The 25,380-nt window shown below is 38.3% G+C and overlaps 1 protein-coding gene across 2 annotated transcripts in view; it reads right to left on the bottom strand.

Annotated features, from left to right (window-relative positions):
- COL4A1 (collagen type IV alpha 1 chain) overlaps positions 1-25,380 on the bottom strand; it is a 124,789-nt gene that overhangs the window by 36,728 nt on the left and 62,681 nt on the right. For both annotated transcript variants that reach the window (XM_055701241.1, XM_055701242.1), the window contains exons 3-22: positions 16,661-16,750; positions 16,526-16,570; positions 14,908-14,952; positions 14,741-14,803; positions 14,584-14,637; positions 14,412-14,438; positions 13,007-13,090; positions 12,832-12,894; positions 11,758-11,793; positions 11,161-11,202; positions 9,480-9,569; positions 8,839-8,874; positions 8,638-8,697; positions 6,476-6,520; positions 6,200-6,253; positions 5,681-5,722; positions 4,701-4,794; positions 4,010-4,045; positions 2,290-2,454; positions 421-516 (exon numbers count right to left, since the gene is read on the bottom strand). In XM_055701241.1, coding sequence (XP_055557216.1) covers positions 421-516; positions 2,290-2,454; positions 4,010-4,045; positions 4,701-4,794; positions 5,681-5,722; positions 6,200-6,253; positions 6,476-6,520; positions 8,638-8,697; positions 8,839-8,874; positions 9,480-9,569; positions 11,161-11,202; positions 11,758-11,793; positions 12,832-12,894; positions 13,007-13,090; positions 14,412-14,438; positions 14,584-14,637; positions 14,741-14,803; positions 14,908-14,952; positions 16,526-16,570; positions 16,661-16,750 — 1,267 coding nt within the window. The remainder of the gene's footprint in view (positions 1-420; positions 517-2,289; positions 2,455-4,009; positions 4,046-4,700; positions 4,795-5,680; positions 5,723-6,199; positions 6,254-6,475; positions 6,521-8,637; positions 8,698-8,838; positions 8,875-9,479; positions 9,570-11,160; positions 11,203-11,757; positions 11,794-12,831; positions 12,895-13,006; positions 13,091-14,411; positions 14,439-14,583; positions 14,638-14,740; positions 14,804-14,907; positions 14,953-16,525; positions 16,571-16,660; positions 16,751-25,380) is intronic.

Consider the following 25,380-nt stretch of genomic DNA (forward strand, 5'->3'; position numbering starts at 1 on the left):
GCAATGATTCATAAACCATTTCCATTCCTAACTCATCTGCCTCTCCCTAATTCTTAATCTCAGAATTCACATCTTAAACTCCCATAAACAGTTCAATTTACACTTAGTGGGGCTATATTCAACTCTTTCTTTCTTCCCAGCTCCTCTTTCAACCCTGCGAGCCCTGTGTGATCCTTTATCACTTTCCACCAATGTGTAGGCTGAATGAAATGTAAGTGAAGTCTGTGTTGCACAACTCAATACACAGTATCCCTCTTTTACTCACCAAGACTCAAGAAACATCTTCCATTTCCATGAACTATTTGTTTAACTAACTTTAAGAACACTTTCACCAGACCCAGCCTAACTTGCTCGGCCTCTTTACATACCCAAGCTCCAGTGTACAAGCATTAGAAAGCAATCACTTTAGAATAGTGTTACCTTTCTCCCCCATCTCTCCTGGAAATCCATCTCTTCCTGGAAGTCCAGGACTACCTGGTGCACCAGGTTCTCCCTGCTGGCATTGATCAATTCCATCTGTAATGGAAATGCAATAAAGAATATTGTTTGACAAACACAAGTTTCCACTATAGGGCTACATTTATGAATGTCCCAGCTGAATGTATCTATGAAGACTAATATGTCAGGATAGCATTTAACTTTTCTATTTGATTCACTTTGAAAAATTCAACTGGGATTCTGTATTCTGATTTCATACATAATGCTTAAGAAACCCCAAGAATTACACAGAAAAAGACAGGCTCTGCCATAGTAAGGTTGCTAACAACTTTCACATAAAATCTACTTTTACGTTAAGTTTTGGCTAAGAAAAGTGCTGTTGGTGAAAAATGGCTGGTTTGGCCCTGAAGAGAATAGAAAATATTGACGTTCTGAATAAATTAAGTAGAGATTTTTGTACCCTGTCTTTTCTTTTCAATGTTTTAGGAAAATTTCTAGGTCGCAAACATCTTGTTAACATCTATTTAACCTCATCACACTGATCAAGCTTTCTGAAAACAAAAAACTTCGTATGTTGGGAACTGAAATAGATAATAAACAACATTTATTTAGCAGGCTTAATATGAGAATACAAATTATGCTTGTTCTGTTTGATGACACAGGTTCTGACCCAATACAGTATGACATCAGTTTGGACAAAGCCAGTAGTCAAAATGTTTGGCAAACAACAGTTAAATGAAAACAAATTGTTTCCCATTATGCATTTGAAGAAAGCTAAAGAAGTGTCTGGGGAAGGAGCGGAATTAAGCAGTGACAGAAACATGTATGAAAAACAGGAATTGCTCTTACTTGTAGGGCAAGGTAAGTTTTAGCTATTTAATTCTGTATTCTAGGTGCTGGATTTTGTATTGCTTCATTGGCAAACAAAGCAACAACTAGGTAACATCAATCGTTTTTGAACAAAGTATTTTGGTTTAGGAATTCCATAGAGAATAATGTCCCTTTCAATAGTTTTAGCCTACCTAAACTACTGTAAAAGGGAAATCATTCTTCATGTTGAAATGACACTTTAACTCACTGTATCAGTATCAACAACAGCAAAAGTTTTCTTTCAACGAAAGAGTTGAAACATCAGCTGGAAAGAGCTATCAAGCTTGGACCACTTTCATACGTACTTTTTTCATTTCTTCATTGCAGAGTAAAACCAAAACATTTTTCTCTTTAAAAATGCTTTATCAGAAACTAATTATACACAGCTGTATAATGCTGTTCTCATTACCACTAATATGCATTTGTCACATCATTACTAGTTTTTCATTTACCTCCATAAAGCATACGTTGACCACATTCTCCTGTAAGATAATTTCATTTTACAATAAAAACTTTTGGCAGACTAGTATTTCAGTCTGCAGTTCTTACACCCATTCAAACTGTTACATAGATTAGTACTGCTGACTTGTAAATTGTGACAGTGAACAGCCATCTTTTATGCCAAGAACAATATAAATATCTGTTATTTTTTTAATTGAAGATCTACAAATATATCTAGGTTGGAACATTAGGACACAGGGGAAACCAGTGTGTATTAACGTCAATTATTTTAACAAACTTTTGAAGAAATTTTAAAAACATTTATTTAGCAAAGAATCCTTGTCCGAGTAAGGAAACAACAGCTTGTTGCATTGCAGAAAAGTGTTTACTCGGTCCATTAACAACTCAGATATGTTTCTTCCACAATGCATATGGATTCTGATTATAGCTTTTATAATCTAGTCTCTTTTTTTCTTTTTTATTGCATTCAATGTGCATTATGGAGTCTCCATTGCGAAAGCAACCGAGTGCTTTACCTACCTGTTTTGCCTGGAGGACCTGGTGGGCCAGGCAACCCCGGGGGACCTGGGAAACCATCTCTTCCAGGGGGTCCAGGTAAAGCAAACCCTGGAGAACCCTTTTCACCTTTTTCACCTCTCTCTCCAGGGACACCTGGAGATCCTATCCTGTCTGGAAGTGGTCGACCTTTGGACAGAGTAAAACATACATGAAAAAGTGACAAGTGAAAAGACAGTAACATTATCAACATGTTAGCTTCCATTACGTTTCAGAGAGAATTGAAGAAATGTTAGTGCAAAATAAAAAAGGACTGTTTTTTCACTGTTGGTGATTTGTGTAAAATTGAGATTATATACTCACTACAGCTCAAAGTAACTCACTTTGGTTAGGTCCCTACACAAATACATACAGTCTGTACTAAGTGCCTTTTTGAGATTTAGTTGAATCAACTTTTGTTGGGTAGTCAAGAGTGGTGACACAAGAATTTATATATTACACTTAGAAACTATTACATACTTCCTTATCTTGTAATAAACCAAACCTTTAACACACTTAGAAAGAGACAGTGTACCTAAGAACTTCAGTAAATAAGTATTCAATACTAGCAGATGCTAGCAGATTTCAGGAATGCTAAAACCAAAACTGGTGGTAAGATTAATAAGCAAACAGCTAATAAAGAGAAGCAGTTAAACACCTAGAAAAAAAAACACTTAAGATCTGCTTTTAGCTATTGGTACAGTCGCACACACGTCTTCATACTTTAATGAGCTATTTCAGTTCACAACTAACCATAAGACTTGATCGCTAAACCATTTTGAGTCTTCTGCAACATTGCAGGAAGATACTGAAGTCACACAAATCTCAATTTCTGTAGGGTAATGACAGACTAAGAGCTACCATTCTTCTTGTCTTGTCACACAGAATTCTTTAGAGACTATTATAGCCTGCAGTATATAGTATCTCCTCCCTAAACTGTGAAAAATTTCCTAGAAACTATCTGACCCTGGCTCTCATTAATTCCTTACTTAGCTCACTGTCAAGATAGAAAATGTGAGCAAAGGAGGTAATAATAGTATCATCATGTGCCAAAGTCAGGTTTCCACAGATGATTTGCTTGATTTTTAAAAAGCAAATATCATAGTTTAGTTCAAACACATGTACATATACACAGAATAGTAGTGTTGTCACAGATGTGAAGATGCTAAGACTATGAAAAAGGCAACATTTGCAGGCAAAAGAAATAACTTCTATTAGATCAAATGACATAGTCAAAAAAAAGCAGAAACCCTTCAGGAATTACTTTGATCTAATAAATATTATTTCTCCCTGCAAACCTAGTTTTATTAAAATTATGAAAACCCATACAGAGCTGAAGTGAGAGAAAAACAAACTATTTACATATAAGTATACATACATAGGTACATATGCACATATTCACATTTTACAGCTCTTCTTGCCCGATGGAGCCATGCTCTCTGCGCTCTCACTGATGACCTGTGCACACTACTTCTTCATTTAAGCAGGAAGTTATCAGGACTGTACACAAAGAGCAAGGCCAGATCACATCAAAAAGATGAGAAAAGTCATCTGCAGGTGTGATTGGACCCCTGCAGAGACCACTGCCTGGGTGTTCTGTAAGTCAAGGCAGTAACTGGCAGCAGCTAAGGAGAACACCTCTCAGTACTCTTCACCCAAGAACAACACAGGAAAAAAGTGAACATCAGTGGCCATGAATTCATACCTGGAGGTCCTGGAATTCCTTGTATACCAGGGAAACCTTTAGAAAGAGAAGTTTTCATTTAGGTGATTAAGTCAGCAATGCCAACATCAGTGAAGTTTTAGCATATGTTATTTAAGTACACATTACAAGCTAGTATGCCCTGAAGCAAAGGTTAAGTTAAATAATCTATAGATACCTGCAAACAATACATTTAGGGAAAAGGCTCTGCTGTGTGCCATACTCTCCACTGATATTTCTTCAATAGGGTAAAGTCTGTAATGGTGAAACTGGGAAAGGGACTGCTCGATTTACTCTGTTTACTGAAGAATTTTGTAAATTATGCAAGCCAATTATAAGACTAAAATTTAGCTACTGACTTTTTAACAGTAGTCTCAAGACTCTGCATTGTTACTCTCTTTATGCTTGTGTTGGTTTCCATCTTTCTTAAATAATCTCACTGGATTATTTAACTGCCATAAAAACAGATCCCAATTTATCTTTCTCCAATCTATAAATGAAAGCCAGTGTTATTTATGATGAGCAGAGGCATCCTACAAACTGCCACAAATAGTAATAACCTGAAAGCAATTAATAACTGAAACATTTCACTGTCATATAGAGCTCCTGAGCTCACAGATAGTATAACCTGAACTTACTTTAATAAGAAAACGAAAAGCATAACTCAGTCAAAAAGACAAGAAAAAATACATACCTTTTTCACCTTTTTGGCCTTTCAGTCCAGGCAAACCTGAAACTCCAGGCTCTCCTTTTTCACCAAAGGTATCTATTGGTCCAGGATCTATAACCTGAATCACAGGACAAAGACTAGGACACTAGAAACATACACCTGTGCCTTCATTTGTATCTCCCTTGTGTTGACCTGATGGTACAGAGGCCATTTTGTTTTGTAATAACAATTTTGAGCAGTTTTGGTTATAATTGCAATTTCACTGATACATAACAACTGCCGTGGGAGGGTTATAGCTGTTGAGGAGCTACCAGAGAAAAAAGTATTTCTTATTCTGACAAAATTCCTTCAAATCAGTAGTAGCATTAAATGGAGAGCTTTATAGCACCTTTCTGAACAAGAAAGATGCCAAGAAACCTCAGCGTGGTCTAAGCGCTGACCCATTAGGTTTCTATTTAACATAAATACTAAAATATTCTGTTCTCGCAATTTCTGCCAACATTGATACAAGCTTGACATATAGGATACTAACATTTACAATAAAATATTCAGGAAGTATGCACAATTTTTCAAATCAAATCAGCAGATGCTGGGAATTTTCCTCCATGTTGGGGAAGCAGGACCATCAATGATCTAACTGTTGCTGACTAATGCTATTTTTTATTTGAAGTGTTCAAAAACTTACAGACTGTAAAGCTGACAGACTTACTCTTTCAAACTTTCTTCTGGATATTTTGTATGATTAACAATACCTATCATTTGCATAGTTGAAAATATTTGAAAATCATTTCCCTTGAGAGCTCCTTTCCCAAATTTCAAATATACTTAAAGACCTGTATCTAAATTCTGTTTCCATTAAGAAAAACTGAGGATATGACTGATTATAATAAGGTCAGAACATGCATAGGTTTTCTTTTTTTTCCTCACTGTTTGAGCACTTTGAATTTCACAAAATTTATATTTTCACTGAAGTTTAAAACAAAACAAGAATTTATTTTACTTACTCTTCCTGGAGGTCCTGGAAAACCTCGATCACCTTTGTCACCCTAAATCAAAATACAATTTACATTTTAAATCCAAATCAGATTTTCTTCTCCACAAAGTAGGATTTCCTTAGCAAATTAACACCTTGATGCAGATTCATACAAATTCCAAATGATAAGTACCCAGGCCATTACAATAAGCAGCAAGTAGTTAGGTTGCATGCCTGTACTGCCTTACACTACATAAAGAGAAACTGGAATTTTTCGTAAAGTACACTTGTACATATACTGGCTGGGCAAAAAGCTTGTGAAAATAAAGCTTGCATTAACCAATTCATGTAAGATATGTAAACCAAGGATACCTATGCTACCTTAATTTTGACTTTTCCCAGTCAATGAGTGATGACTTCACAACTTAGTAACATTCATTTAATATGGCTTTATGTCCATTTGTTGCTTTACTGCACATCTATGAACATGCCATACAAGCTCTTAACTCCACATTCTGTGTGATGGGATTCAAAGGCCGGTACTACGCACCTTTGCACCAGGCTCCCCGGGTCGTCCTGGAACCCCATACCCACCGGGCAAACCCTGTGTGTAGAAGACAGAAAAACCAGCAAAGACAAATGTAGTTACATCTTAGCCCTGGCAGCATCTAAGTTTTAAATTTTCAAATAGTCACTAATTCACAGAAAGCAACAACTTCAAGCAAACAATTCAGATGGCTAGAAAATTTCAACCATTTTGTAATACACAGACAGTTCTTTGCTTTGAATGTAAGAAACAGCACTGGAAATTCAGTAAAATACATACAGGTTCTCCTTTTGGTCCTGGTTCACCATCTTTTCCAGGCTTTCCCTGTAAAACACCAAGATCCACTTTGCTTAAATAGATGGCCACATACATGCAATGTCTAAACACAGTGGGTGAAACACTAGAACAAAACAATCACTATTATAATGCATTAATTGAAGCATGCTAACGCAGCTAACAGTGCACAGGGTATAAAGTAGGCAAATAGTGACTGCCTAGTACTTATATTACTTAACATCCTGCAAGCTGCAAAATTAAATAAAATTCTGCAAATTTGTTCCCAGATCCAGGAATAACATACAGATTTCCCAGTCAAGGAGGCTTCAAGACAAATATATCAACAGCACAGGAAACTGGAACCAGACCCAGAAACTTTTCCCTTCATAGCAATCCATTCCTACATATATAGTCTCCTGCCTCACAAAACACTTATTCTAGGCATTCAATGGCTCAGTTTCAGCAGAGGGCTTGGAGAGTGGTCCCATATCAGATCGCATGGTAATCTAGTGGGAAAAACCACTTCCTCTAAAGTGAGAGTTACAATTTCAAATCACAAGGCAGATGATAACCTAGAATCCAAGACTCCCTTCTCCAGAACAAAATGATTCACTATTAGACCACTGTGTTATCTTAAGAGGGGATTAGATTTCCTTGAGATAATTAACAGGCAGATGATAAATTATCTAGATGGATTAAGCTACTTTTCAGCATTCCCTTCCTCTTCTTATGGACCATGAAGGGACTGGCACCTAGGCTTGTAGCCTAATCCACTGGAAACTGGCTTTTAGTTGGTGTCACAGTGCTTAGATTGTATGCGTATCATAAGTAATACGAATATTTCCCATAAACCCAAGAAAACGTATACACTTAATACGCAAAGTAACAGTGTATGCAATTCAGTCTAAAAAATTAATCTATCAGTTTAGGTCAAAAAAATCTGTCTAAAACAATGTAACTGAAGGATAAAAATGATACAACAAACATGAACAGGCACCAAAGTGTGCAGCTATGGTATTTTATAAAAAAGGGTTACAAAGTAATTTTTAATGATCAATTAAAATTATGATCTGTAAAGTCAGGAGAGTCTTCAAATGTACCCTGTGATTGGAATTAATCATACGGTTTCATTCCATGAAACTAGAATATCAGATCTTAACATCTGTTCACCTTCCAAGCCTTATCTTAATTTCAGAAGTAGCTATGATTCCCTTGAACAGCAACAATTATATATAAAATATCTTAAAAAAGGTATTCAGGGAAGTCTTTAGAAGCTGAAAGCTGTATTTTTGAACAATTCAAAATGCTCTGGTTTCCTCAACAAGCTCTAGGCCAACATTTCTCCATTCTTCCAGTTTTCAAGCCCTCATTTACTGTAAGAGTAAAAATACATACATGATAGCAAAGATAATCCTATCATGTTTCTTTACTGAAAAGATAACAGAACATTTGACCTTGTAGTACAGTAGAGAGGGAGATTATCTCTTTTTCAGACTGAAGTACAATTCAATGCCTACAGATGTGCTGGTACTTTTTCTAAGTTTATGAAGACCCACAATTTAAGAAACAATACTTTAGATACGTTTGCATGTAGAAAATGTGTATTTTTGCTACCAGCTCAGCTATGAAAGTTATGAGACTATGGTATCGGTCAGACTAGGCAAATATAGCAGACCTTATGTCCTCAAGCTTCTACAGTCAGGCTAGAAAGTAGCAAGTGAACTTATCTCAGTCATCTATATTTTTTGCTCCCTTTGTAAGAAACAGTACCTTTAGGCTAAGCAAGCTTATTTTGTAGATTGCACACAAGAGTATATGAAATACATTCAATACATTCCATGTAGCTAAAGTCACTCCTACAGAGCGACTTGTTTTTCTTTGCTTTTTCTTCTGTTCTGGAATGACTTAATGTTGCTTCAGTTGGGATCAAAGTGAGTCTTGCCTTTGCCTTCAGCACTGCAAGCTACTGTTAGGTGTCTTTATCTGAAAGCATGTCATTACTGTATGTTATTACTACTTTGACTTGTACACCTGTCCAACAGCAAAACCTGTTTGCTTGAAATATACCAAATTTGCTGTTTCACTAATTGTTACTAAGTTTAATTATCTTACGGAAACAATACAATGACTGTAATTATGATACTGATAAAATTGAGCATACTTACACGTGGACCAGGCTTCCCAGGTTCACCCTTTTCTCCTCTGAAACCTGAACCTGGCAATCCCTGGAAAATAAATACACACCAGATCAAAAATACTGCCAAATTCTAAAGGAAATTTGCTCTTGTCAAACAGCTATACTTAGGGACATTATCAGATTCTTTACAATTTTTATAGTAATAAAAAAAAATCTACACAATACTCACTGGGGCTCCCTGTTCACCCTTTTCACCTGGATCACCCTAATGAAATCATTAAGAAAATGTAGATTAGTAGACAAAACCTTAACCATTATTCACTTATGTTGCAAATAATTTAATTTTTCATGTTAGCAGAAGCACATTTAACCCTGTTCTCTGCTTCAAGAACTATGCCTAATAGTATGATATGCAAGAAGTTAGACAAACACAAAATGTGAATCCATTGAGCTAGTTTATTATACTAGTATATATTGCTTAGATTGCTTAATTCAGTAATAGAAAAATTCATTAGCACTCAGATTCCATGAATGTGATTCTGTATATGATAATCCAGTATAAGCTACTTAATTCAAATTTTTAGAATATTTGTTGTTTACAGAACTATGCTTATCAGTCCTCCTTCCTCAGGAAAGTCCTCTGCTGTCTGTGTTACTTATCACATTATTTATGCATTTAACCTTTACCATATATTTTTCAGAGAACTTCTAGAAAGACAATCAAAATTCATTTATGAAGTAAAACAGGGAGAAATTTTTAAAAATTTGGCTGTACGTGACTTTTTTCTTTCTGTTTTACTTTTGTTTGTTAATTCCTATTGATCATATTTTAATGAAGACTACAACAAGATTAATTATTTAAGGTCTCACCTTTTCTCCCTTTATGACTTCAGTCCCTTTTTCTTTCATATGTGGTGCTGGTCCTGGGGGTCCTGGGGGGCCCCTTACTCCTTGTTCTCCCTGTCAACACCAAATCCAGGATAGTCCATTGAAAATGGTACCGACACTGAGAACAAACATTACTAAGACCAATAACATTAAAGAGAACCACAACTCATTTTTAAAAATATAGCTAAATGAATGTTTCTTTTAAAATTCTTATTTTGGCAAAATCAGTCAGAGAAAGGGTTACATACACAACTGTATGTAACCACATAGGTTACACACAGATAGGGAACACAACTGTATAATCGGTGACAGATAGAGACTGCCCTGAAGAAAGATCTCTGCATTTCCTGTTAGGGTGAAGATTGATTAATGCTGAATATCAGTATTGTAATAGCACAGAAGTTTTTTAGCGCCTCCTTTAAGGAGGACGCAGATTAGGGGGAAAGAGTTCAGCTGCAGAAAGCTGATGCCTAAAGGAAAATGTCAGTCCAAGCTTATAGTGTTCCATTAGCTTTACAACATTATGCAAAGGCCAACTTCCCAGATGATAACTGTGGATCATACTTTTTTAGTATGTATGTGTCCATGGCCAGGTCAGAACCTCATCTCCTCATATAATGCAAAATCTTTTAAAGTAAAACAGCTCCAAAAAAGCTTGATACATTTCTATCAGGCCATAATGCATAGCAATACCATTAATTTTTTGCTAAAGACAAATCTGAGGAGGCCAGGAAATCTCCATATGCTTCTATGACCAACATTTTTCAAGCAATTTTATGATAACAAGTTAATTGCAACAGCGTGTCATGCCACAAAAGATTCTATCCATCAGGAACAGTGTGGCTCAAAATACATAAATAAGGCGGTGGATTAAATAAACCCACCTAAGTAACACTTATACTCCAAAAGGCCTCTGTCAATGACACTCATGGGAAGCTTCTGGGGAAGGCCTAAGACGCACTATCAATTTACCGAATAACCCATGACTGCATGCATTTATTGGCTCCTGAAAACACAACATAAAGCGCTTTAGCCTAGACCTCTCAGTGGGAGCGGTAACAGATTAAACTTAACATGTTTTACTACCCATTTGATGTTGGTTAAGAGAATAAATGGGATCCTGGAGCACATCTTTTGGCTCACTGTCATTCAAAAGTAAACCAGTCTGCGTGCTCTGAAAGCTGCTCCTGGTTGAGTCAAAACACAGTAAAAGGTGACAACTGAAAGATATGCTTTAAAAGTATACACTACCAAAACAGGCCCTCAAGGGTCCTACCACAACTAATTCTGATAATTCTGGACAACACATTAAATCTCATCCCTCAGAACTAAATCAATTTCAAATAGATAACACAATGAGTTCCAATATACAGAGTAAATACTTCCAGACCTGCCTACTGCAAACTAAAGTAGTCAGTACTGGTCACAGCTGGAAAACCAGGTAACAACCTAAATTAATGTCAGATATAGCACCATCATGAGCAAACTCTGTAACCGTTCGTGAACTTTGTTCATTTAGGTGTAAATTACAGCTTTACTCAAGTCTTCCAAAAATTACAGTGCTGCTTTTCTCCACTGATTGATTCCAACAGTTCATTTATTTAAAACAAAATATCAAAAATATTTCTGACAGTTGTCCTCTAGAAGTTTTTCAGAGACCTACCTTTTCACCTTTGGGACCCTGAAAGCCCAAGCCCATGTAGCCCTGAAAATACAAAGCACACGTACTTAGTCAATTTTTCTCAGCAGTGCATGCATGCATACAACTATACATTCATATGAAGGTATTTTGTACACGGGAGAAGTTAAGAGAGGCAAAAAAAGACAGAATGTGTCTTTTAAATGCATGTGTGAAACAAATACATATTATGTCCTAATCCCCTGCTGCTTTTTTTAAGTCCTGTGTCACACCAGTTCTTGAAAAAAAAGAATTAAATTTATCAGATAATTTTATTGTCAGTGTTCTCCTTTTTTCAACATTTTTGTGACATATTTAACATTTTAAGATAAGTTCAAATAACCATAGAATGCTGTAATTACTACTGATTTGATCAAGTGAGATAACAGATCTAAACAAAATTGAAAAAAACATTAAAAACGTGTTAAAAATCTCTTTATGATGCCCATTAAGACATAAAAATAGATCCCAGAGTGTAAAACCCCCACTCCTTTAGAACTATAAGTTTCCTGATTTTTTGGGATCTGGTGTGCCAAATAAATAAACAAATAGACTTCATCTTTATAATAAACAGAGCCTTACCTTTTCGCCTGGGAGTCCTGGTGGCCCAGGGGGACCCTACAAAACAATACATTTTTGCATATATATGTATATATTACACTAGGTAGAATAATGTGTTATTCTATAAAGATAGTAAAAAATGCAATTTTTCCCATTAAACCAAGATGTAAAGTCTGCTACTGTGCAGTACTCACAACTTAGAACAAATAATATAAACAAACAGAATCTGTCTCTAAGATATCTCATCAGACCTTGTTTTGCAGTTAAGTGTTGGACCTAATCAGCATCTAGACAAGAGACAATCAAAAACGTCTGCGCTGTAAAATTACTTTATTGATGACTTTTTTTTTTCCCAGTCTTGCATGCTAAATATTAGTCCTCACCTTTCTTTCATTAAAATTGTTCTTTTTCACATCAGCAAGTGCAAATACTGACTAAACTGTACAATTGCTTTCCTTTACATCACTGTCAGTTTTCCTGAGAAGGATAAGAGATCTCACACAGCTCACTTTCATGGCCAGAATCATGGGGTAGACCAGATGGCAATAACTGATTGCTGCTAGTGTTACCTGCATCCAGTGCAGGAAGAGAAGATACTAGGTATCTGTTAGACCTCTCAAAATGCCAAATAGCTGAAATGCCTTCAGCATTTGTCAATTACTATAATTGACAAAATAAATTCCTATAATAACAGACAGTTCATATCCTGTTTTCCACCGTACTGCTTACTGTGGCTGCCCATAGGAACAACCTCAGCAAACATCTTGATTTAGATCTGGCTGCTAGGTTTGTAGTTTATTTTCTATAAAATCAGTGGGAGAAGAGGGGAAAGGAGGAATAAATATTACAGCTCCTCCCACACAAAAATGTCCTCCAAGCCTGCAAGTGTAGATGACTGTAGGAGCAGCTGGTATTGAAAACCTACGTTACGCAGTCATTCCTGCCACGGTAGAGTCCAGGAGTCTAAACATGAAGCCTGGAACCACAGGTTGTCTTTCCCAAACCCCAACAAGCACTGGCTATACACACCTTGTAGAACTTTCCTATAATAAAGCTCTATAAGTAAAGTGCAGATCGGCATGAGAGGAAACTTACTGGTTCTCCTGGAGGCCCCTGTGGCCCCATTGGTCCCTGAAACCCTGGAGTTCCAGGTGGACCCTATGAAAAATTAAAATGGCATAATTAAAAAGCGATTCTTGCTTGGTAATTTCATGATACTGATATAATTTTAATTGAAGCTCACTGCTATTCAAACATCATTTGGACTTACAGGTAGTCCAGGTTGGCCAGGAAAGCCTTTATCACCTTTTAGCACACTAGGAGGTAAAAGACCAATCACTTCACCTGGATCTCCCTATAACAAGAAAAGAAAATGAATAATACTTGAACATCCATTCAAATACATTCAAAACCACTAATATTGCAATGAGAGGGAAGTTGGAGCTATGCAAAGAATCATTTGGAAAGCTGACTTAAAAAAAAGTCATCTTACTTCTTTTAATTCAGTTGAAACATAGCAAGAGATATTAAAAGTGAGGACCCTAATTGTCAAACCTTTAAAGTCACCTGAAGAGATTCCAGTAGGAAATCTTCTTTCATATCCTGATTTCCTATACTTTAATGGGTAATCAGAAAGATTTTTCCCACCAAATCTATCACTACTTCAGACAGGGTCACCACATAACTGGAGAATCTGACCTGGCTGCTGAGAGAAGTGTAACAGTCTCTTTTCCAGGCTAAGATATTCAGTCTTATACCTAATTTTGACATAAAAGCCATTTATGGCATCCTTTTTCTTCAAAACAGGAATCCATTTTGTCTTGCTTCAGAAAACTGTTCTGATCATTATCCACTTCTTTATGTTTCTCTTTTTTGATAGCAAAAGATCCCATTTTCCCTGCATTTTTGTACAAAATTGCAATATAGTAAGTAATTTTATTTCAGGAGTTGTGTACCCATGCATACATGCCTAGGGGACAAATATTTGAGCACGTCAGTGAATAGACTAAGTCAGTTCTTCCCATGTGAGAGAAAGAGAAAAGGGAATTTTACAGCTTCAGGTAGTCAGGTCATTACAAATCTGAGATTACATTGGGACTTATGTTCAGCTTACAATTCCAAATTATATCTGTTCATTTTAAAAAGCAAAAGCTTTCCGTTAACATTCAATATTTCATTCTCCAGCTCACAAAACACACTCAGATACCTATGTAGTTTAATTTTTTCTTTATAAAAACTGTTTAGTATGTGTTGGATGGTTCTCATACTTTAGGCTATATGACCTTCTTCCACAAACATTATCTGTGTGAAACTATTTAGATAAATGAAATGTCAATATCAAAACAAATGTTTGAATCACAAAATCTGTATAAAACTTTATACACAATTAGGTGGGCACCACACTGTTTATACATAATTAATGATATGTACTACTTATTTCTGTTGTAATCTCTGTAATACTTACACTTTCAAGGCCTGCATGGAACAACTCATGTGTTCAATCGTTATTAATTGGAGGTCGCCCCACTGTCTTTATTTAGTGGGACTGCAGAACAGAGTACAAAGTGAAACATGGTGGTACATTTTTTCAGTCCTTAAGTAAGAACTGCTAGTCTTAGAGGGTGTAGAGTTCACCCTAATTCTTACTGTTAGAACATACTTAGAGCAAAATGTACCTTCATTCCTGGAGGTCCTGGGGGTCCCTGTGAAAAAAGACATATTTGATGTAATTGGTCCTCAGTGTTTGATATTTTACATCTTATACTCTGTATCATTTCATATAGTTATATTTGCATTTCAAGAATCAGGGTTGAAATAAGTGGATCAAGCATGCAAGAATCTACTTACTATGCTCCCAGTCAGTCCTGGTAAACCTGGGGGACCTACTGGACCTCTTTCACCCTAAGGAGAAAGAGAGAAATTGGTTTTATTTAGGGAACATATGCTTGAGGGATGTTTTTATTTCAACACAAGAGATGCTGTTATAAATATATGTAAATGTCACCTTTGTGCCATTACACCCTGGAATGCCAGGTGGACCAGGAGGGCCATCTTGTCCAGGAATGCCCTACATGAAAAGAAAGAAAATAGCAGTATTAGCAATAGTCCAGGTCAGATGTCACACTTAAAACTTTGATGTACTTTGTAAAAATACATAAACTTCATACATACAGGAAGGCCTGGGTTTCCTGGAAAGCCTGATGCTCCTGGGGGGCCCTGCAATTGACAAAAACATAAACTGAAATGACAAACTCACAAAACAGCAAGGACAAGCTGTAGTCCAAGTCACATCTCCAGCAGTGACAGTCAAAAACCAAGTAACAGTTTATTTTAAAGTTCCTTGACAAAATAGCTCTAGTCTTCAAAACCTCTCAAACATGGCACCTTAGTAATCAATAACTGAAAGCAACTTTCTATATTTCTTTATCTTTTTAAGCAGCAATATGGATTTCCTTCAACAGGAACTGGACCACAGCCTTACGTACAGGTAAAAAAGAATGCAGAGGTTCTGTCTTCTCACACCCATCACTCCCAAAATGAAATTTACTGCAGGCACCTCTTCATAGCAGACGAGGATGTTAATGCACTGTAAAGATGCTTCTCTGTTTCATACTCCAGATCAGTGTATCAATACATCCTCATCATCAAAAAAACTATGGGGTTGAGATAACCCTTTCTCCTTGAACAGTATTTCAGTATAATGAATCAGGAGTTTGACTTGGCGCATCATTTTCATTCTACCAGCTTATATATTCATGCAGTATTTCCTAATACATGTATTATGAAGCAGAAAAGATGTATGGGAATCCTGTGCTCAGATAGCATATTTGCATCTTCCAAAACTTTATAATTGCTAGAAGAGTCTACTTGCACTGTAGCACAAAAACACATTTGCCAGGAGCTGAGAATTCACATTAACACTTTGGATACCCCAGGGTATCATGAACACCATGGACTGAAATAAGGATCTCTTGATCCAGCAGAATACCCTCTCTGTAATAGCTCAACAACTGCAGTTATGCGCTGCACCAACTGTAGGCAAATGGCAAACAATACTGAGACAGTATTTTGAAAATCTGTGGACAGAAGAGTATAGCTGAAAATGTATGCATCATTACTGGTCAAGTCATTTGAATCCTCTTTCATCATTATATTACGAAATGTGAAAATGCTTAGAATGGGCTTGGCACCTCACAAAACCTGAAAAGACATGGCCCTGGATAATATAATGTGCTAAAATAAGTGTTACATAGGTGCCACATTAAAGAGAAATGACAACAGGAAGGTTACAGACATATTCAGAGCCTCTTCTATCAAAGTCAAGAGATCTTTGTCCCTGGCTTTAATTCAGCTCTGCACCTTATGCACATTTTTAACATGTATATGCTCATGGGTGTGTCAGCGTCTCTGCTAGAGCGCTTCAGGGAGGTTAGATGGCAAACATAAAGGAGAATTTTGCATGAAGTAATAAGGTTGGTTCATATTCAAGCTGGAAAAAGCTTCTTGGTATGTCAGAAAAATATCAAAGGCATATTAAAACCAGTGCTGTTGATGCAGTGGTAAGTACCAGGTGAAAATGCAAATGGACAAAGGCACTGACTGCCCAATGCAGAAAGAACTTCAAAGGCAAAAGCAAGACTTTTGAAATCATTGTGCAGCACAAGGGGATGTCATTGATTTAACTCAAAGAGACTAACCCCATCTTGCACTTGAAGGCAGCCAAGGAGAGTTAAAGACATATAAACCCATAGACATCAGAATTGCAAAAAAAAAGTAAGTTAGAACTCACTCTTGTTCCCTTTGTTCCTGGTAGTCCTGGTTCTCCAGTATCACCCTGCAAAGGAAAAGAGATAGCTTTGTCTTTCCCAGGGACGACAATTTAGGGAAATCTGAGTGTTTTAAATACTAAAGCTTAAGTTCTTACCTTAAGCCCTGGTGGCCCAGGGGGACCTTCAGGTCCTTGCATTCCAGGAAACCCAATCACACCCTGTAGTCCTGGCAAGCCTCTTTCTCCCTGTGGAAGAAGAAAACTCATTAGCAATTAAATAACTGAAGCTGCTTCTTCAAGCAACCCACATATCCCCTGTTTCTCTGCTCAAGAAACCTGTTAGGTGGTAAGAAACTACACATGACAGCAAACATTTTACATTAGTATTTGAAGAAAGGATTATTATAAACAAAGAAATATTTCTGGTTCAATAATAGATTGGCAGAAGATGAGTGTGGCATAACAGAAAAGCACTCTTTGAATGGCAGTAAAACCTTTTTTCTGTCTCCCTGGACAGCACTCTTCACGGCATGTTTATACCCGTGGGATCAGGAAGGCCATTTTCCCTCTAGTAAGACCTATCTGCATTCCTTCAGAGATAACACTAAATCCTAGAAAACCTAACACCCCATATCAGCAATTAAATGCCTGAAACCCACAAATATCACTATTCAGTCACTACTGTATGAATGGCTAATACCATTCCTCTTCTTATATATCATTCACAACAGCAGATTTTGGAGACCAGGCTTGTCACTTGGACTTGGAATTTCAGGGTGGTTCAGAGACAGAGTGCTTGAAGATACAGGATCTTCCCAAGAAGCTGAACACAGAGATTGTATGTGTCATCCTTTAGGCTCTTCTTTAATGTATGGGACATCTGTTTTCTGTGCTGTCCCTCTCCCTACAACCCCAAATGTATTTAAATCAAAGAAATCTAGAGGCAGAAAATCCATCCACACTCTAGATCAATATTGCAGTTATCATACATTCACTATACTTGGACTCCCAGTGAAACCAAGATGAACACTTCATAAAGGCTGCAAAATCTACACATAGGGGAGAGGGAAAAAGAATTATGCATGTCAAAGCCAGAAAATAGCAAATCAAGCAAATCAAGCAAACCCCAAAACTTCCATGTAGGAAATTGTCCTTTCAAGGTGTGGTACAAAATGGGGAGAAACATTTAATATTGTCCAAAAATGTGAGAATATTGAATGAATAAAACATTAGTGAACAGCTGCAAAAAGGAAAAGGTATGCAAGTTTGGACAGCAGCTAAAAAACATGGCACCTCTTTTAGAAGCTCAAAACACAGACCAATTTTTAAAGGATACCAATAAGAAAATAAAACCAACAAGATTCAAAACACACAAAATGAAGCTATGCAAAGATTTAAGTATTTTCACCAAAACCGTGAGAGGTAGGATTGCTATTTGTAACTAACAAGCAATTTAGTAATTGGATTTTAGGATGGTGAATAGCAAAAAACTCTTCTGTTTGCTCAGGACAAAGATTCCCAGCAATACGCTGGTAACTTGCAGCAGTCAGCTGAGGACTGAGCACACAAAAGAAGAACATCAGTTTTGGAAAGCGTGCTCCTGAGGTAGGTACAACAGGCACCTTGCAAAGAAAAGGTTATGATATGCAGGCAGAGGAAACTTATGAATCACGGACGTGGTGCTAGTTACAGTCTTGGAAGACGAGAGGAACTGGAAGATTTGTTACTGGGGTGATGTTGGTTTTTAGCTCCTTGGCTGGGATTTTGTTAAGAAGATGAAGAGACAAGGGACAGGAGAAGTGGTTGATGGGTAAGAAGAGCAGGGCCAAGGAGGAAGGAGGGGAGAAAACTATAACTAAGATGATAAGAGCATGAGAAACTGAAACCAAAATAACTTTTATTTATTAAAATTCCCTACCAGGATAAATTCTCCTGCTGTTTCTCCTCTCCTTCCTCCCACAAAAATATTTTTTTCAACAAAAAGGTACTTTCTGAGGCAAACAATCAGTTTTTCCTTGAAGTGCTGAAACGGCATGATCTCCTCTATTTACTCCCCAGTATTCTTTGTCATGGTTTGAGAATAAAGTTTGCTAGTAACCCAAATCTGAGTTAGTGTGTTAGACCACAAAACACAGCAAAACCAAGTAAGCAGCAGAACAGCTGAAGAAATATATTTCTAGGTCAGCTGTGAGGTAAAATGTCCAAGTTCTAAAATAACTAAAACTGTTTTGAAGAATATTTTAAGGAAGAATGTATCAGGATCCAGGCCTCTGAATAAGTGTTAAAGTAATTAAAAACCTGAAGGCTATCTGAAATGTTAAATACATTACTGAGGTTCTTAAACCCGTACTTCAGATGGCTAATTAGCACTGCAGGAACAAGTGTATTTCTACAAAATCAGATGTTGTGTCACTTCAGAGCAGGATTTCACACCAAACCCTGGGCACTTTCTCTCATGACCTGCTGGGAGTTGGACTAAGGAGGGAGAAGACACTCAAGTACATAGAACAGGGTTTTCCATTGCTGAAAGAAAGCACAACATGTCCAAATGAGAAGAAAATTACTTTGACACCCACTGAGAAATGAGTCATGTGTAACATGACTAATGCTTTCTGCACTCAGGAGTTCTGTCCATCTGAGGATTTCAACACACTGAACCACTGCACCCTGCAACACAGAGAAATAGTCTTTCCTCCGCTCTTAAGGGAAGATAAAACTGAAGTTTACAGATCAGATTTTCGCTTAGTCTAAGGCTCCCTTAAGACTGTTCTGGCACTGTAAAAGAGCCTTAACGTGCCTGTAAATCGCTCACTAAGGTAATGACCACTCCAGCTTGCCAAGGAGGTTAACTCAAGGTTTGAAATAAATAAAAACTTGGGCTTCCAAGGCAACTTCAGTAAACTCTCTCAAGGCTGTCTTCAACCTCCCAGGCTGCCCTGTCCAAGGGGCAAAACCTAGCTGCAGGAGCAGAGCTGAGACCATATCGAGTCACTTCAAGCTAAGATACATCCAGGTTTCCCTAGAAACATTTTATTTTACTGACTTGAACTGTTAAGCCAATGAGCAAACTAACTGGCAATTTTTCCAGGACTTCTGGACATCTAGTCAAGCTACTGGATATTCAAAGGCCTGGAGAACATAACTCCTGAGTATGTGGGGGCTTGTACCGTCCCAAATACTGCAGACTCATGGTTTCTCATACTGGAACTCAGCTCATGTTTTTGCCTGTGATTTGCCAGAGGGAAGTAACGAAACATGAAGGTGACTGCACGTATGAGAGCTGCCAGATCCCTCTCTGCATGCAACCTGCCACCTTGGCCACTTGTTCTAACAGGGGAGCATGGACACTGTTTACACTTCTCCCTCTAGTCTGCCTTCTCATTTCATTTCACTGCAAAGCAAGTTGGGAGTACGTAGTCCAAAGTAAGTATTGGGTATGTAGCCCGAACTTGCGCAGTCTCAGGCTACACCGTTAATAGGACCTTCCTCCTCCACGCCATCCACAAAAACTCAGAGAAGTTAGAACAACCTATTCCACCAAGACCCAGTAACAGACCTTAGGGGTGTCTCCTGAGTTCCAGCCCCTTTCTTTAGTCCAGGTATCACACTGCCTTTTTGTGTAACAGTCTTAGAAAATGTGTGTGACAAAAAGTGTAAGGAAAGAAGCAGTGCTAATGAACCGAGGTTTTAATTCAATATTCCTGCTCCACTTAGTGCCAGCTTCCACCAAGAGACATCTTTTTGGCACGAGTGAAACTACGCTATATTACAGCAAAATTCTATCAGTCTCAAAGTGTCTACAACTGAACAAGAGAGTACAGAAACCCTACCATCTAGAAGCTATAAAGTCATGTGAATACAGAGCTCCATGTGTCCTAATGTCACTGCATAGATTAGCCCACAGAGGTCACCCAGGTAGCAACATTTGTACTGCCGCTTCCCTATACAAAGTGGCTTATTTGGAACTTTAAGCTTAGATGAAGCTATCAATTATTATGCTGTGCAGTACAAATATAAGAATGTCCTGAAGATGCCTTGCATTGCAGGAAATACTTGAGCAGCATCCTTTCCCTGCTTGCCTGCTCAGTTCCTTTCTTCACTCAGTGTTCCAACCCAACAGCTAGTGTTTGCACTGCATTTATGCTGCAACTCATTAAGCATCCACACTACATAAATTGGCAAGCACCAGATCACCACTGCTACCCCACTTACTTTTCGCTCAGCACTGACATTTCTAGCTGTGATGCGTGAAGAGCTTTAGACTCTGACCGCAAGGAATATGTATTATTCAAGTTCCAATATTCACAGCTGCAAAATCTTGGCAAGCAATATTGAAAGAGCTTCTGCTTCTTACAAATCAATTCATGAGACTCAAAAATTAAAACAGATGTAACCAAGTCCTATGTACCTCTGCTGATTCAATGCAAACTGACAGAGAGCACAAAGGAGAATTCATTTCTCAGTTCACAAAAATGAATATTCTGTGATTCACCTGCTGAAAATGCAGAGGTGTTATATAAAAAGACAGCAAGTGCTCAGTTGTTGCTGCACTCATTTAATGACCAAGATGCCTGTGTTAGGCCAGCTTTTGCGAAATGCATCCAAATGCCTTTGCATTAGATAGTTCAAGTTAAAAGCATTTGAATGGACTTCTAAACAGAGGCAAACCTGTTAAGAGTGTAACTGCATAGGCTGGTATTTTTTCTGGCACATACCCATCCAAATTAGCTGTGCAATGCTGTTTGACATATGGAACAAGTGCAGATTGCTAAGCAAGAAAGTCACATGAAGTAAGTAGTTTCAGAAGATTCAGCTGTAATAAATTAAGTGCTAAGGGGGAGGAAATAAACACCACCCCATTATAAATTATTTCCCCTGTTATTTTGCCTAGGGACTGCTGGACTGGGAGATTTTAGACTTAAGAGACTGGTAACATGGATATAAATCAACTGTTTCCAGAAGTGTGGGCTCACAGGGTGTCTGGGCCTGTACTAATATAATGTTCTCAGGCTCTCCAGAGACTCAGGCACGTGGTGAATAAAAATGTGCAGAACTTCTCAAAGCCGTTTGAAAGACACTTCATTTGCCTCTACCAGCAATCGCTCTGCAGCTGAGACGGCAGGACAGATACATGCCTGCCCTTCAGCTGAAAAGGCATAAAAACCAGTCTTAGGAAGAGATGTCAAAGGGCAGTTGAGCTGATCTACCCAGCAAAGGGGGCCCTTCTCCTCATCCTATGCTTTTTAAAGGGATGGTGCCTACTTCTCTATGCCAGCTGGTACGATTCCCTCAGCCTTCACCACACGAGTTCAGCTCACTAAATTTGCTCACTTTTCTTTAGGGAGTGTGCTTGCTCTGGCCTCAGTGAGCTGAGGAGCTCATCAGGTGGCCAGACAGCTGCAAAAACTGATGTGAGGGGGACATAGCAGCACAGGACACTGGGTGGAACAGCAGCAAGAGCAGCTTCTCACACCAGCACAATGGGGGTTGCTGGAGTTCATCCACCAGAGCTTCTCAGCTGTGCCTTTGCTGCAAGAGGGACTGAGCTGGGAGCCAACAAATGCTTGACCTTGCCAGAGAGCCATCTTCAGAATGGTGTTGCTGCTGACTCCAACATTGTTGTAAGTTCAGACCTTCTCACTCATGCTTTCCTCTTCCCAAAATTTAACGTTCATTGAACCAAAACACCACCAAGGGCACATGTGGCAAAGCTTCAAGATGCAAACTGAGGATGCAGTTTCCAAAAAGACAGAAATAGGGCCTGACAATTCAGCACTCTTTTCTGTTTTTCTCTTATCCTCAGACTGATTTTAGAAAGTCTGAAACATTACTTTTGAAAGAAATTAGCTTGAGACCTAGGTACAATTGTTAACAAAACCCACCATCCAAAACATTCCTCACACATTGATGCTCCAGCGTGACCTAGCCCAAGCCACATGAGAGGTGAATGCAGGCTCTGTATTTGTTCCTTCAGCTGATACAGCTGCGAGTGCTCAAGCGAATTGACTTCAAGGTGTTAGACCAGTAATTAAGGGGGGAACACCATTGTGCGACCTGAGTAGCACTCTCAAGTCACTATGTTTCCCTCCACACTCTTCTGAACAAGTTACAGAATTGTAATTGGATCAGTGTTACATTCGTGAAGACAGAGGGGAAAATCCAATTCTTTACTGAAGGAGTATTTTTAACCACCAGAGGGAGCACCAGCCCCGAATATCTTTCAGGATTAAAAATAAATTTACAATAAATATCATCTGTTTGTCCTCAGCTGCACTTACCATTTTCAGTATTTTATTGAAAGTGTGAAGTACATATCCGTCAAACAGAATTATTGCTATATGCTCACAGGGCAAGCGTCCTCAAATGCTCTAAGAATGCTTAACATTACAGAATTCCCACTGCACATCCTTCAGCACTAGAATCTGTGCTATAGCTATACAATTCTGGAGTCACATGAGTAATCAGTAATTAATTACACAAACATAACTGTGAAGACATGCAAAGAATCTGTGTAGGAGCTCTGCAAAGACTTTGGCTCACCAGAAGTTTTGAGGCTGAGTTCCTGACAGCATGCAGAATGGAAGAGCAGGTCAGGGAGGACAGAGCAGGGAGAGTCAGCAAAATCTGGATTCTTGCACTGCCAGGAAGCATCTGAGAAAGCTCACTCACATGGAAACATGAGTTCAGCATTTTTGGCATGACTAGCAGAAGGAACAGCCATGACAGTTTTACATCACCTACACAGCTCCACAGTGAGGCTGGCTGTGGGCTGGATGAGTCCTCTGCACAACTTCCAGCATTACCAGGGCTGTTCTACATCATATGCAGACATGTATGTCGACAAAGAGCTACCCCAACAGCGGCTGGAGAATAGCGCACTCTGGTCACGCCCTCTGCCATGGTTCTGCCATCTCCTTCTCCCTTTGCTGACTTGCACCTGTGAGACTCCTTCAGCCCTGCCATTAAGCCCGTTCTCAGGCTGCACTCCGAGGGGGGAACACTGAGAAATGCCCACTTACAGCGCAAAAGCCAGTGCCATACAGGTTCACATGCATAGGGGCAGAACCTCCACTCTGATCACCAAATGATGGCACCTCACTTGGCTCTGGTTTTTCACTCCCTGAAAGGATTACCCTTCCTACTAGGAAAGTATCCGTTTCCAAGACTCATGAATTTACAACACCAAGGAACCTGTGCAGCTTGATACAAAATGAACCCAAACCGCTGACAGTGAATCTATCAGTATAAACATTTAATTAAAGAGCTGCTCAAGTCTACTGCTCAGGGACTCAGCCTGGGACTCTGCCTCCTAAATACGAAAGAATGCTTAGACTGAAAGCATATTTCAGTGTCACCTCATGGCTGTGCAGAGCATTCCTCAGGAAGCCGCTAAGTGCTTCCCAGGAGTATTAAAATAGAAATGACGATCTTAGATTATCCTTTTCTCTACGTATCAGTGTGTATGTGCTTAGTTGGTGTGCAAGTAAGTGGGTGGATATACAGTGTGTCTGAACTTGATTTACAAGCTGAATAAGAAGTAAAATAAGAAGCTCAGTGAAGTAAAATTAACATTCAAAAGTCAGTCATGGCTACAGATTCAGCTTCCATTTAATTAGTGTCAAGCAACCGATTGGCTATCAGCATCATACAATTTCAATTAAACTAGCTATAACTAAAGGCCCCTCCCCACATGATTTAACAAGCCTTCTTCATGTAATTCCTTTTCTTGCCCACCCATAGTTATTCCTCATTTTCCAACTGCAGTATTCAGTTTTTCCAGTGGAGGTGCCCAAATTTCACTTTTTAGGACTTCCTGATGCATGTACTTAAGCTCTCAATGTTTCCTTACATTTGTGTGCCTTTGGCTGATGTACTTTTTGTGTGGTATTTGAATCCAGTGTAGATAAATATTACAGACCCAGAAGTAGCTAGGATGCTCAGAAGGAACATATTTGTGCTTACAGCAAAATATTATTTTGCTTCTTTTCCCTGCATTAAAAAATAAAGAAAAAGAAAAAAGAAAAACTCACTGATGTTTAGTGAAGTACACGCACCTTTCATTCATTCACAAAAGATGGCATGCATGACCCCTAACTTGAACATTTTATAAGCCAGTAGTCTATCTCAAAGCACGACTGAGGGCATGGAATATGAAAGATAGGAATATGAAAGACAGGAATATGAAAGCAAGACTAACAGACAGCTGAAGTCAATAGACTGCAAGTGAACTTTATTTTCAGTTGTGTAAGTCTGCCTGCACAAAGCCTGGCAGTTTAACACCAAGGTACCAAGGTATGTGGTTCATTACCTTTATGTTTAAACTTCTCTCGATTTAAAAAAAAAACAACAAAAAAACCCAAAAACAAACCCAAAAAAACTAACAAAAAACCAAACCCCACAACCAAAGAGCTCATGATGTTTCAGGAGAAATTCACACAAACCTTCTACCAAAGGTACACATAGGTTTTTCCAAGCATTTTAGTTTTTTAAATCAGACGAGGGTTAAGGAGCCTCTTCCCATCAGTTAGAGTCACCCTGGGGAACAGAAGAACCTCAAAGAGCCACAAGGGAAGAGGACATTTGAAGGACAAATGCGTTTGCACTGTAAAAAAAAGGAAATTCTATCACCTGGAGACAGGTTGAATCAAAAGAGTGCTGTATTTCCCACCCCTTCCAATCATCTGTTGAACTCATTAGGTCTGAGTAACTCTTCCTTTGTTTTATTGCACATTGTGTTAAATCACTTCCAGTGCTGAAGGTCCAAGAATATAAGGGGTAAAAATGCTCCACACCCTTCCTTCTTCATTAGTGAAAATTATTTAGCATTTGTTTGCATTTGGCATTGTTTAAAGGCTCACATTTAAAGATGAAACAGC

The sequence above is a fragment of the Falco cherrug genome, chromosome 2, assembly GCF_023634085.1.
Source record: "Falco cherrug isolate bFalChe1 chromosome 2, bFalChe1.pri, whole genome shotgun sequence".
Taxonomy (NCBI): domain Eukaryota; kingdom Metazoa; phylum Chordata; class Aves; order Falconiformes; family Falconidae; genus Falco; species Falco cherrug.